The sequence below is a fragment of the Notolepis coatsorum genome (genome assembly GCF_963971535.1).
Source record: "Notolepis coatsorum genome assembly, chromosome: 1".
In the NCBI taxonomy this organism is placed as follows: domain Eukaryota; kingdom Metazoa; phylum Chordata; class Actinopteri; order Aulopiformes; family Paralepididae; genus Notolepis; species Notolepis coatsorum.
The window spans coordinates 232,403,247-232,414,265 of record NC_140165.1 but is presented as its reverse complement, the minus strand read 5'-3'; the positions used below and the strand labels follow the sequence as shown (position 1 = coordinate 232,414,265).

The window sequence follows — 11,019 nt, the reverse complement described above, 5'->3', positions numbered from 1 at the left end:
AGAGTGCAGCTGCCAGTTCAGTGTCGCTATGTGGTTGGTTTTCTTTGGGCTAGTAAAGTTGTGAAATTGGTATTACATTTGCTCTAATTGGTATTAAAAAGGTCTTAAAGTCTTAAATGTAACGTGTTGAAACCTGCAGATACCCTGAACTAAAAATCCCAAATGAATATTTCCACTGCTAGTCATCAAGCAAACCACAATAAAACACAACAGATGTTCTGGTAACAGAAGAGTTTTAATGTTTACTTGTGAGGCACAATAAGACCCAAAGAAAGTAAATTAACACAAAAGTTGATCCATTACCTGACCCTGTGAAGCCGATCACGACCCTCGTAGCATCCCTTCAACAGCTAATCCTTTTATTTCACATTTCAAGTACCCCACTTTATTTACTCAACAGCGTTTGTCTTTACTCTCAATCAACACAATACTATAGGTTCACTTTTAACTCAGAAGTTGTATAGCAAGGTACTGGAATAACTTTAGACTTCCATCAGTTCAAAAGACTATTGCTATATTATGCATCAAGGTCACGTTTCTTAAATATAGCTCTCAGCTGGCTGTAGCATCTTTATACATCAGTTCACCTTTTTATGTACAGCGTCACACTCAATGTAGAACCGCACACAGGGGGAGTAAAATATCTACCCAGCCATGACACACACACACACACACACACACACACACACACACACACACACAAATACACTATTCATCCATATTCACATAAACAAACAAAAAAAGGACATCACAAAACGCAGCCAAGAGAACATTTTCATGGGTTCCTCTGGCCGCCCCGAGAGCACAGCTCACAGTCACTTGATATGGTCATCGTCGCTACATGCAGAGGTAAAAGGGGTGGTGGAGGGGGGTGTTATTTAACATCTATTAAAATAATTATCTTACATCTTGTAAATATTTCACTCAGAGAAGGCAGGACCTTTGTAAACAGCTTGTTCATGTTTATTTTTTTTCTTCTTTTTTTTCTTATTTTTTTTGTTGTGGTAGTTTTTCCACCTTTAAATATAAATAGTAGAGTTAGTAGTAGTAATAACAACACCGCACGCTGGAGTGCCATCAGGGAGGCGGGAGGAGGAGCTACACGTGTCGTCTATCATGCTGTAGCGGTGCCTCGTAAGTCTATGTTAAAACAGCTCTCGCCTGCTAAAAAAGAAAAAGTAGTAGTATGTCGACTACAGTGCTCGAAATAAAGTGACCGCTTTGGAAAATGAGCTTAAAAGGTAAAAGGAATCTCATAAACATTCTTTACAGAAAGCAGGCATTGGTAACTCGGAGACCTCCCCAGGGGAGAAGACAGGAGGCCACAGATTTGGCAGATCGTTTTTTTCATTAATAATAAAAAGTGCTTGTAGTCCCACATTACATTTTCGACAAGCAAAACAAAAAAGGGAAAAAAAATCTATATACAGAATGTACACGATGCAACTGGGCGGGAACCAGGGTTCTTCAGTGATACAGCAGTCTGTCGATCAAATCAGTAGCACGGGAGGAGAAGAAATCAAAGAAACTAGATGTAGGGACTCAAAAGGAGCGGAATCTGAAGAGAAGCCAGAGACAAGCCAGTCACTTGGGGACAGTGTTGTTTCCTTTCTGTTTTTTCCCCACATGCTGGTAAAGCTCGTTTCAGCAGGTTCCAGCAGGTTCCCAATCCCAACACAAGGCAGGTGGGGGCAGAGTCAGTGGGCAATCCCTTAGTTGGTGTAGTAGTCGTCGTAGCCGTTCTCCATGTACAGCTCCTCGGCACTGCCCACGCCGTTGCTCACCTCTGGGGGGGCGCCACAGAACACGGAAAATTACATCAGTACAGCATGTTGCATGTTATGTATTCAAGTAAACACATGTCATGTTGAGGGAATATGTGACACTAATTGTGTAGCTAAAAAAACAACAACTAAACATCGTTACAACTTCACATTCAAGATAAATAGAGGATAAGCTACACACACGACTTGCACTACTTCTCTTGGTGGTGCGGGGAATGAATCCCCCTGAAGATCCAGGTCCCTGAACACAAATATGCAGTCTTTGAATGTCCCATTCTAACTACATGGTGAGAAAACACTACAAAAAAAAGTCTGTATCCAACCTGTCCCATCTGACTAGTTCAGAGATGCTGGACTAGCGAAAGGAAGAGAGAAAAAAAAAGTTGTTTCTCTGTTGGATCCCAAATAGAAAAACCATAAAACAACAAATAAAAACTACAAAAAGACAACACCATATGGACTCGGCTATCAGACTCACCTTTGAACCCCCCCCTCCAGCACGAGAGGCTGGCTAGTCAAGAGCGGGGAGAGCCTTTAAGCCCCCCTCCTATACATGACGTGGTCTCCAGTGGGCGAGGGGAGGTGAGGTGAGGTGAGGAGGGGATGAATAGAGAGATGGATGGATGGATGGAAGCAAGGCGGGGTAGGCGGAAAGCGGAGGAGGGTAACGAGGGATGGAATGAAGGAGAGTCGCCGCCGGAGGAGGAGAATGGAGAGCTGGTAGGATGGAGGTGGAGAGGAACAGCACACACGTAGGATGGATGAGGCAGGCGGCTACTGGGGCTGACCTTAGGGGGACATTCACAAACACTCAGAGAGAGGGAGAGATAGAGAGATGCATGCTGGGATAGGATCACACACTAGCTGGGTACCAATCAGGGCAGGAAACTAACAGCAGCTTCACTGGACACTCTGGTTATTCTGTCGGACTGGTTGTTTATGTGTCTAGTAGACTAGAGAAGAGTCTGGTTGTTTATGTGTCTAGTAGACTAGAGAAGGACCTGGTTGTTTATGTGTCTAGTAGACTAGAGAAGGACCTGGTTGTTTATGTGTCTAGTAGACTAGAGAAGAGCCTGGTTGTTTATGTGTCTAGTAGACTAGAGAAGGACCTGGTTGTTTATGTGTCTAGTAGACTAGAGAAGGACCTGGTTGTTTATGTGTCTAGTAGACTAGAGAAGAGCCTGGTTGTTTATGTGCCTAGTAGACTAGAGAAGGACCTGGTTGTTTTTCCCACCCTGGTATAAATACTCCCAAAATGGCGGCTTCTGTCCAGTTCTCATTTTCTACGACAAGTGACAGATGTATCTACAACAGCAGACACTTCCCAATGGGGCGGTTTGGGTTTTTATCACTCTGTTAATAAATCAGTGAAGCAGAGAAAGTCAGCACAGCCAGAGGAAGCCATTTCAGAGTACTGGGGGGAGGTGGGGGTGTTTCACAAAACAGGTTTATGCGGATAACCTTCCAAAAACATCACTGGATAACTGATATGTTATCAATACGTTGTATGACTGCATCACATTTCCAAACCAAATATTCAAGTTTAGTTTTACAGATTCAAATCCACAACATGAAGATGTAGTGAACTCCTTTTCAAGGTTATCCCGCTAACTTGCTAATCCTGCTTTGTGAAATACACAACATCAACAACAACAACATCAATGAGAATATATCCAAGACAGGCACTGAGAGGGACACCAGTACACTTCCTTTCCCTTCCCATCTGTGTGTGTGTGTACTTGTATTTCTATACTACAGGGGACACTGACCTGTTTACACACTCACGCAATGGGTACCAAAAACATTATGGGGACACATTTGGGTGTCCCCATAACACAAATTAGGTTAGGTTATGGTTATGGTTAGGGATAATGATAGGGTTAGTTACAGCATGCATGTAAGTATATGTAATGTCCCCATATTTCACATAAACAAACGTGTGTGTGTGTATGTGTATGTATGTGTGTGTGCATCTGTGTGTGTCTGTGTGTGCGTCTGTGTGCGTCTGTGTGTGCGTGTGCATGGGGGGGGTTCTTACCAGAGAAGATGAGTTTTTCCTTCATGATGTTGACGTCTCGGCTCGACCTCCTGACTGCAGCGCTCAGCATGATCTGCTCAGGGTTGTAGCTGCGCAGGCCACTCATCTTGAACCTGCCAGGGTCACACAGCACAGGTCAGAGGTCACCGTGGAACACAGGCTGTACCAGGAACTACTAGACTATGAGAGAATACAGTGTATTGTAGCTTTAAGAGTTCAAAGTGTTGGCTTTAAGGAGAATTAAACAAATGTTGTGGAATCTTTGCTGGGAGCTTCGACACATTTGGTTTAAAAGTGAAAGGTTAGTAGATGTCTAGATAACACCTACAGTAGCCGTTGTTTCAACGTCATTTCAACGACTATACATTTAAATACATCTAAATTATGTTTAATCAATGGCTAAAGTATGATGTAGACGTCTACTAAAGTTTCACTTTTAAACCAAACCTAAACCAGATTTTAGCCTAGACATCTAATAGATGCTGTTTAGATGCCAATCTCAATATCAAAACATGAGGTTTATCTCATCAAGATGTATGTAGACATCTCACGTTTTGTTGGTTGTGCATCTTACACATTTACAGTAATCCGTGTGATATTATAAATGTGTAATAATTAATTAAACTGCTTGGGCTAAAAGTGGTCTATATTTAGCCAGACATATTATGGGCTTATATGAGGGCTACAACATCGCCTCAACGCTGAGATCAGGTCTAGTGCTCACTGGGTGAATGTACAAACTCATTTACGTGCGATTAATATTTCCACCGAAAACCAAAGCTGCCTCAAAGTCAAATAAACCAATACATCATACTTTCCACTTCTTACGACACTAAATGTTACTGTGAAAAACACACGTTTATCAGTTAATCTTAGTGACACAGAACATCACTTCCTGAAAACACTTTCTCTTTTTTCTCCTTTGACTGACAGACGAGGGAAGCGGTGGTCATTTCCAGAAAAGTGCAAACCAGCTTCCTGGCAGCTCCGATACGACTGTCATTAACTGAGGTGCCTTAGTAACAGTGTGCCAAAACTAATGTACAGTTTGGCAATTGAAGAAAAAATGTTAAATAAAAAGAAATGCGAACCAAGCTTTATATATAAATACCATGAATAAAAGATTGAAGTGCTTCCTTGTTGAATGCATTTGCAGTGTCATTAATCTGAGCCCTGCATCGTGGATTTAACGAGATGCAGAATACATCTCAGATAGTGACTAAAGGCTGATAACAGTTTGTGCTGCGTGGGGAGGAAAGCGTGGACTTTTAGCCAACAGGGCTTGAACGTTGTTGTATGAGCTTGGCTATGTTCATACTGCCCTCTAGAGGGGGGATGTAGAATAGCAGCAGAGCCATATGATTCAGGTGAGAGATTAAGACAGGGAGACAGAGACAGAGAGACAGAGACAGAGACAGAGAGAGAGAGAGAGAGAAAGAGACACACACACACACACACACACACAAATATACACGTACAGTACGCACACACGCACAGATTGAAAAGTTGAGTAACAGACCGATGGCCAAACAAACAATACAGAGAGAAAGGCCACCATACAAAAAAACAGAGAAAGCAACCAGGAGAAAGAGAGAGAGAGATGGGTACAGATGGATAAAAGAGAATGAAAGTGAGAGAACAAGTGGAGAGAGGGAGAGAGAGAGAAGACTGTGGGTCAGAAGAGGTGACCCAGTTACCTGATCATGTGATAGCTGAGAGAAGATGCCAGAATGCAGCAGAGGAAGAAGAGCATGCAGAGGACGAGGAAGATAAAGAAGGAAAAAAGGACAAAAGAAGGCGGAAGACAAGATTGGTCAGTTGACAAGCAGCAGAAGCTACCAATAGAACAGCAGAAGTTACTGCAGAACAGCAGAAGTTACTGCAGAACAGCAGAAGTTACTACAGAACAGCAGAAGTTACTGCAGAACAGCAGAAGTTACTACAGAACAGCAGCAGCTACTGTAGAACAGCAGACTAGAACAGCAGAAGCTACTGTAGAACAGCAGAAGCTACTGTACAGAACAGAAGCTACTGCAGAACAGCAGACTAGAACAGCAGAAGCTACTGTAGAACAGCAGAAGCTACTGTAGAACAGCAGACTAGAACAGCAGAAGCTACTGTAGAACAGCAGACTAGAACAGCAGAAGCTACTGTAGAACAGCAGAAGCTACTGTAGAACAGCAGACTAGAACAGCAGAAGCTACTGTAGAACAGCAGAAGCTACTGTACAGAACAGAAGCTACTGCAGAACAGCAGCATATACTGTACAACAGCAGAAGCTACTGCAGAACTTGGGTAAGCAGGGCGAACCCACACCAGACCATGAACGGACCCCCACCCCTTTCCAAAGATAAATGATTTTGAACTGTTTTGTTCTTATGGACTGACTATGTAATTTGTATTTTATGGTTGGAGAATTGTGATATCTAACTTATGAATATTGAGTGAGCTTTTATTCACTGTTTTGTTCGTTGTGATGTTTTCTTGTGAGTACTTCAATGTTTGTGGTTTTATATTTTTATTTTTACTTTTTTTGTGTGTGTTTGTATTTTTAATGTTTGGACCCCAGGAAGAGAAGTCTCACTTTGGTGTAGACTAATGGGGATTTACAATAAAACAATAAATAAAGACAGCGTGGCAAAGGGACATCCGTGTCTGAGGCAGCAACAGACGAGTCAAAGACACAACAATACCCCTAAGAAAGACACAGATACACTGGAAGAGAGGCAATGGGTTGTTACATTATTGCTGAGAGAGACATCCTCATTTACATGTACGTTCCAGTGGGGATTCACAAACTATTTCATACCAAATACCGTGGTGCTAGGCTACATACCCTGAGAAGAAGCTAGCCCGGGTACCATTGTCTGAGAAGATTTGCGTTGTTAAATATGATGAAGTACAGAATTCCATAACTGTCTAATTCCATAACCAACCCACCCCCCAGAACCCTCTCAAGGACCCCTGGTGAGAACTAATCATTACACTATTTCTCATGATCACTATTTAACAACTCAAACTTGGATTTCACACACTACTTAGGGAGTAGGAGGCGTTAGAACAATATCTAACCAAATAACAACAATGCTTTTAGAAAATATGATAAATACTGTAAATTGTTTCCAGCGTTTCCTTAGAGAGGGATCATTAATTCATAATTTACCATCCCTCGCCATCTCTATTTGTCTATGGAGAAGTTCCCCTTCTTTGCAGGACTATAACTTTTTAAATTGTATTGCTAAATTGACATTATTATGGCCCATTCAATGTCCTATATCCATTGTTCAGGGTGTAGCAACGTTATACTTTTTCATTCACATATTCATACTAAAATACGGTCTAAAGTATAAGTATGTTTTTATCGTTTTCTGCAGCTTTCTCCAGAACTTGATTTATAGCCCCAAATGCATTATATTGATGATCAAATACAGTTTGGTAGGAATCTGTGCGAGATAAAAAATTTCAACTGGATGTGCTTCTAGGAGTTACTACGTATGATCTGATGTTGACCGGATGGGCGGGGGGTCGTTTATAATTCCGTGGGCAACGTTATATCATTCATCTAGTGTGGGTGATATGATCATCAGAGCAGTTAGTAAAGAACACGTTGGAAAATAACGCTGGATCTTACCGTATCTTCCTCGCGCCGTTGGGCGATGAGCGTGGAGCAGAGATATTCATATTATGGGATGTAGAAATACCCGATCCATTTCCAGGTTGTATAATAGTATATACGTCCAAATCATGTTGTTTGTCGAGTTATTTGCAACCGATCGACATCCATTGTGTCAAGATGGAGTCCTGCTAATGATAGCGAGTGCCCAGACGAAATATGGGTGAGCACCACTTCATCCACATGACTTCCTGTTGGGCGATCTGCCGATCGGCCACCAGATGGCGCTCTTGAACCGTTAGAGAGTTGAGTGGAGCTCAGCAGTATATCTCAGGTCCCCGGGGGAGAAATATGATTTCGATCACAGATTTTTGAAATATTGATATCAAAGACGTGTTACGGCGTTTTCGGCAGAATGAGCATGGCGGGGAATGACGAGTTACGGCGTTTCCGGCGATTAAAGTGTTAAGAAGACATCAATCTCTATTTTCTACGCAGTTGTCATATTGGGTTAATTGCGTGTTTGAACACACAGGGGCTCGGGAGTGAGTACATTAACACTTTAATCGCCGGGAACGCCGTAACTCGTCTTTGCTCGCCATGCTCATTCTGCCGAAGACGCCGTAACTCGCCTTTGATATCAATATTTCAAAAATCTGTGATCTAAATCATATTTCTCCTCCGGAGACATGAGATGTACTGGTGAGCTCCACTCAACTGTCTAACGGTTCAAGAGCGCCATCTGGTGGCCGATCGGCAGATCGGCCAACAGGACGTGACGCGCCAAACAGGAAGTGCTCATCCATATTTCGTCCGGGCACTCGCGATCGTTAGCCGGACTCCATCGCAACACACTGGATAATCAATCGCTCGCCCTAACTCAATAAACAACGTTATTTGGACGTATATAGTATTATACAACCTGGAAATGGTTCATCTAAATCAACATCCCATAATCGAAAACTGTCTACTCCAAGCTGATCGTCCAACGGCGCGAGGAAGATACGGTGAGTTTCAACGTTATTTTCTAACGTCTTCTATACTAACTGATCTGATGATCATATCACCCACACTAGACAAATGATATAACGTTGCCCACGGAATTATAAACGACCCCCTGCCCATCCGGTCAATATCAGATGATACATAGTAACTTCTAGAAGTACCTCCAGTTGAAATTTTTCATCTGGCACCGATCGCTACCAAACTGTATTTGATCATCAATATAATGCATTTAGGGCTATAAATCAAGTTCTGGAGAAAGCTGCAGAAAACGATAAAAACATACTTATACTTTAGACCATATTTTAGTATGAATATGTGAATGAAAAAGTATAACGTTGCTACACCCTGAACAATGGATATAGGACATTGAATGGGCCATAATAATGTCAATTTAGCAATAGAATTAAAAAAGTTATAGCCCTGCAAAGAAGGGGAACTTCTCCATAGACAAATAGAGCTGGCTAGGGATGGTAAATTATGAATTTAACCATGGTGATCAAAGTGTTAACCCCCTGAGGGTGGAAACCACAGCTGTGTGGGGGAGACGGTAGCAAGACGACGCTGTGAGTGCGAGGAGGAAACCTTGATTGAGACGTGTTAGGCATGCCGAGGTTTGGCAGCTATTAGCGAGAGAGAGAGAGAGAGAGAGAGAGAGAGAGAGAGAGAGAGAGAGAGAGAGAGAGAGAGAGAGAGAGAGAGAGAGAGAGAGAGAGAGAGAGAGAGACATTCCTAGTACAAGAATGAGAGAAAGAGAGCTACAGAGAAGCGATAATTTATCAGGGCTTTCCCAAGGATTTTCAAACAAGAGTCTCAACTAGGGGGTGGTCCGGAGGGGGTCTGTGCCCCCCATCTGGGAGGCAAAAGTCATTTGCAATAAAGAAAGAAATGTTCTGTAATTTCTTGCAACTTAAAAACATTATTTCAATAGAATAGCTAACAAAAGTTCCAAAAGTAGTCTGTAAGGTATAAGCTGTCCCCTTTTTTGAACACATAGTGGCGCTGCACCCCTATATACCATAGTATACCTGTTGAGCATTAGCATCTCCAAACAAACATGCCTATTTAATTCAAAATCACTACTGAAAAATCCATACTTACTTCTGGTAAACGAATATTCCTATGATTATGACAAAGGAGACAAGGTCTGCACACACCCACATCAGGCAGTATGCATCTGGTCTCTGGAATCACACACACACACACGCGCGCGCACACACACGCACACACACACACAGTCATGTTAGTCATGTTAGACTCGAGCTATCCTCTGATGACACTGTAAGGTTATTCCTGGACCTGCCACCAGGTGGTGGTATGTATCAGAACAATTCAAAGCAGCAGCCGATATCATGACTGCTACCTGATCTGTGGAACCAAAGAGATTAGAGAATGAAGACCATGTCCAAAACCTTCCTGCACATTAATTCAAGGTTGGATAATGCATTTTAATGCTTTAATCATACTCGCCACTTGATATTTCATAGAAAAAGGAACCGCTGATATACATTTCTTAAGATGTGGTGGTAATTAGGGCTGGGAGGTATACTGTAATCCAAAGTACACGGTCATGGATTGTATTACAGACAATACGTCAAAAAGACTGTAATAAAAGAAAAAAATAATGCAGTCAAATTATTGACCCAGTATATTATTGACCAAACTGGGTCAGCATTAAATACAGTGGGAATGAGAAACATAGCGTGATACGTTTACTTCAGCTATAGGAGCACAGATCCCTAGTGGTAATTATGCCGCTTCACATGTCTTACCCTCCTCGGGGAGAAAGAGGCCTGCTGATATAGTGACTACAGTGTCCAGGCATCCAAACGCGACTGAAGCTCCGTGCCACAGACACGACAGCGTGGCAGATGCCGTATCAGCCAGAGTCCTCTATGAGGTGCCATAATGCCCCCCCCCCCCACACACACACACACACACCGCCATGCTGCGCCCGGCACCGAGCCGGCAGTACTCTGCATGGACTGGGCAGAAAAAGGGCACCAGGGTGCCACAGCGTGGGTGTGGAGAGCCTTTAGACGATCCTTGGATGTAGTCTATTGTTTTACTGGAGAGCCAGGACAGGCACGTACGTACATGTAGCTCAGCTCAGTTATTTTACAGTTATATTAGTATTATTTACTGTCATTTTAGTGTTATTTTAGTGTTCTTATACTGTATTCTTGTGTGAAGGTAATGTAATGTTTTTATGTTCCATGTTTTATTTTGCACACAAGCATACATTCACACACATTTTCATGCACTGACCTCTGCACACACACTATGTTTTTTTGTGCCTGACCTATTGACAGTCTTGCAATTGTATGCTTCTGTATGCTGCTCTTTTAAATTCTGCTCAATAAAAAATTCAATCAAACATTGACACTTGCCTGAAAAATAAAACAGTCCCAAAAGTGTCTGTTATAAACAATAATTGGTACATTTGAATGACCTTTAATTTTGACATTATTATTATTTTTGATCAATTTTCTCTCCTTATTTTTCTATTTTTCTCCCATCCCAATTTCGTATGTCCAATTCTCCCCTCCCCTGTCTTGAATGTTGCTAGACTATGCCTCCCA

The 11,019-nt window shown here is 42.3% G+C and overlaps 1 protein-coding gene across 2 annotated transcripts in view; it reads right to left on the bottom strand.

Annotated features, from left to right (window-relative positions):
- Positions 1 to 258: 258 nt before the first annotated feature.
- The window catches only part of gdpd5b (glycerophosphodiester phosphodiesterase domain containing 5b), a 167,248-nt gene continuing 156,487 nt past the window's right edge, over positions 259 to 11,019 (bottom strand). The window contains exons 14-17 of one of the 2 annotated variants that reach the window (XR_014620488.1): positions 9,539 to 9,621; positions 3,823 to 3,935; positions 2,263 to 2,572; positions 259 to 1,786 (exon numbers count right to left, since the gene is read on the bottom strand). Coding sequence is in view for 1 of the 2 variants with exons in the window: in XM_084328922.1 (XP_084185048.1) it covers positions 1,713 to 1,786; positions 3,823 to 3,935; positions 9,539 to 9,621 (270 nt within the window). In the remaining variant the exon portion in view is untranslated. The remainder of the gene's footprint in view (positions 1,787 to 2,262; positions 2,573 to 3,822; positions 3,936 to 9,538; positions 9,622 to 11,019) is intronic. The other variant, XM_084328922.1, reaches the window with a different exon arrangement.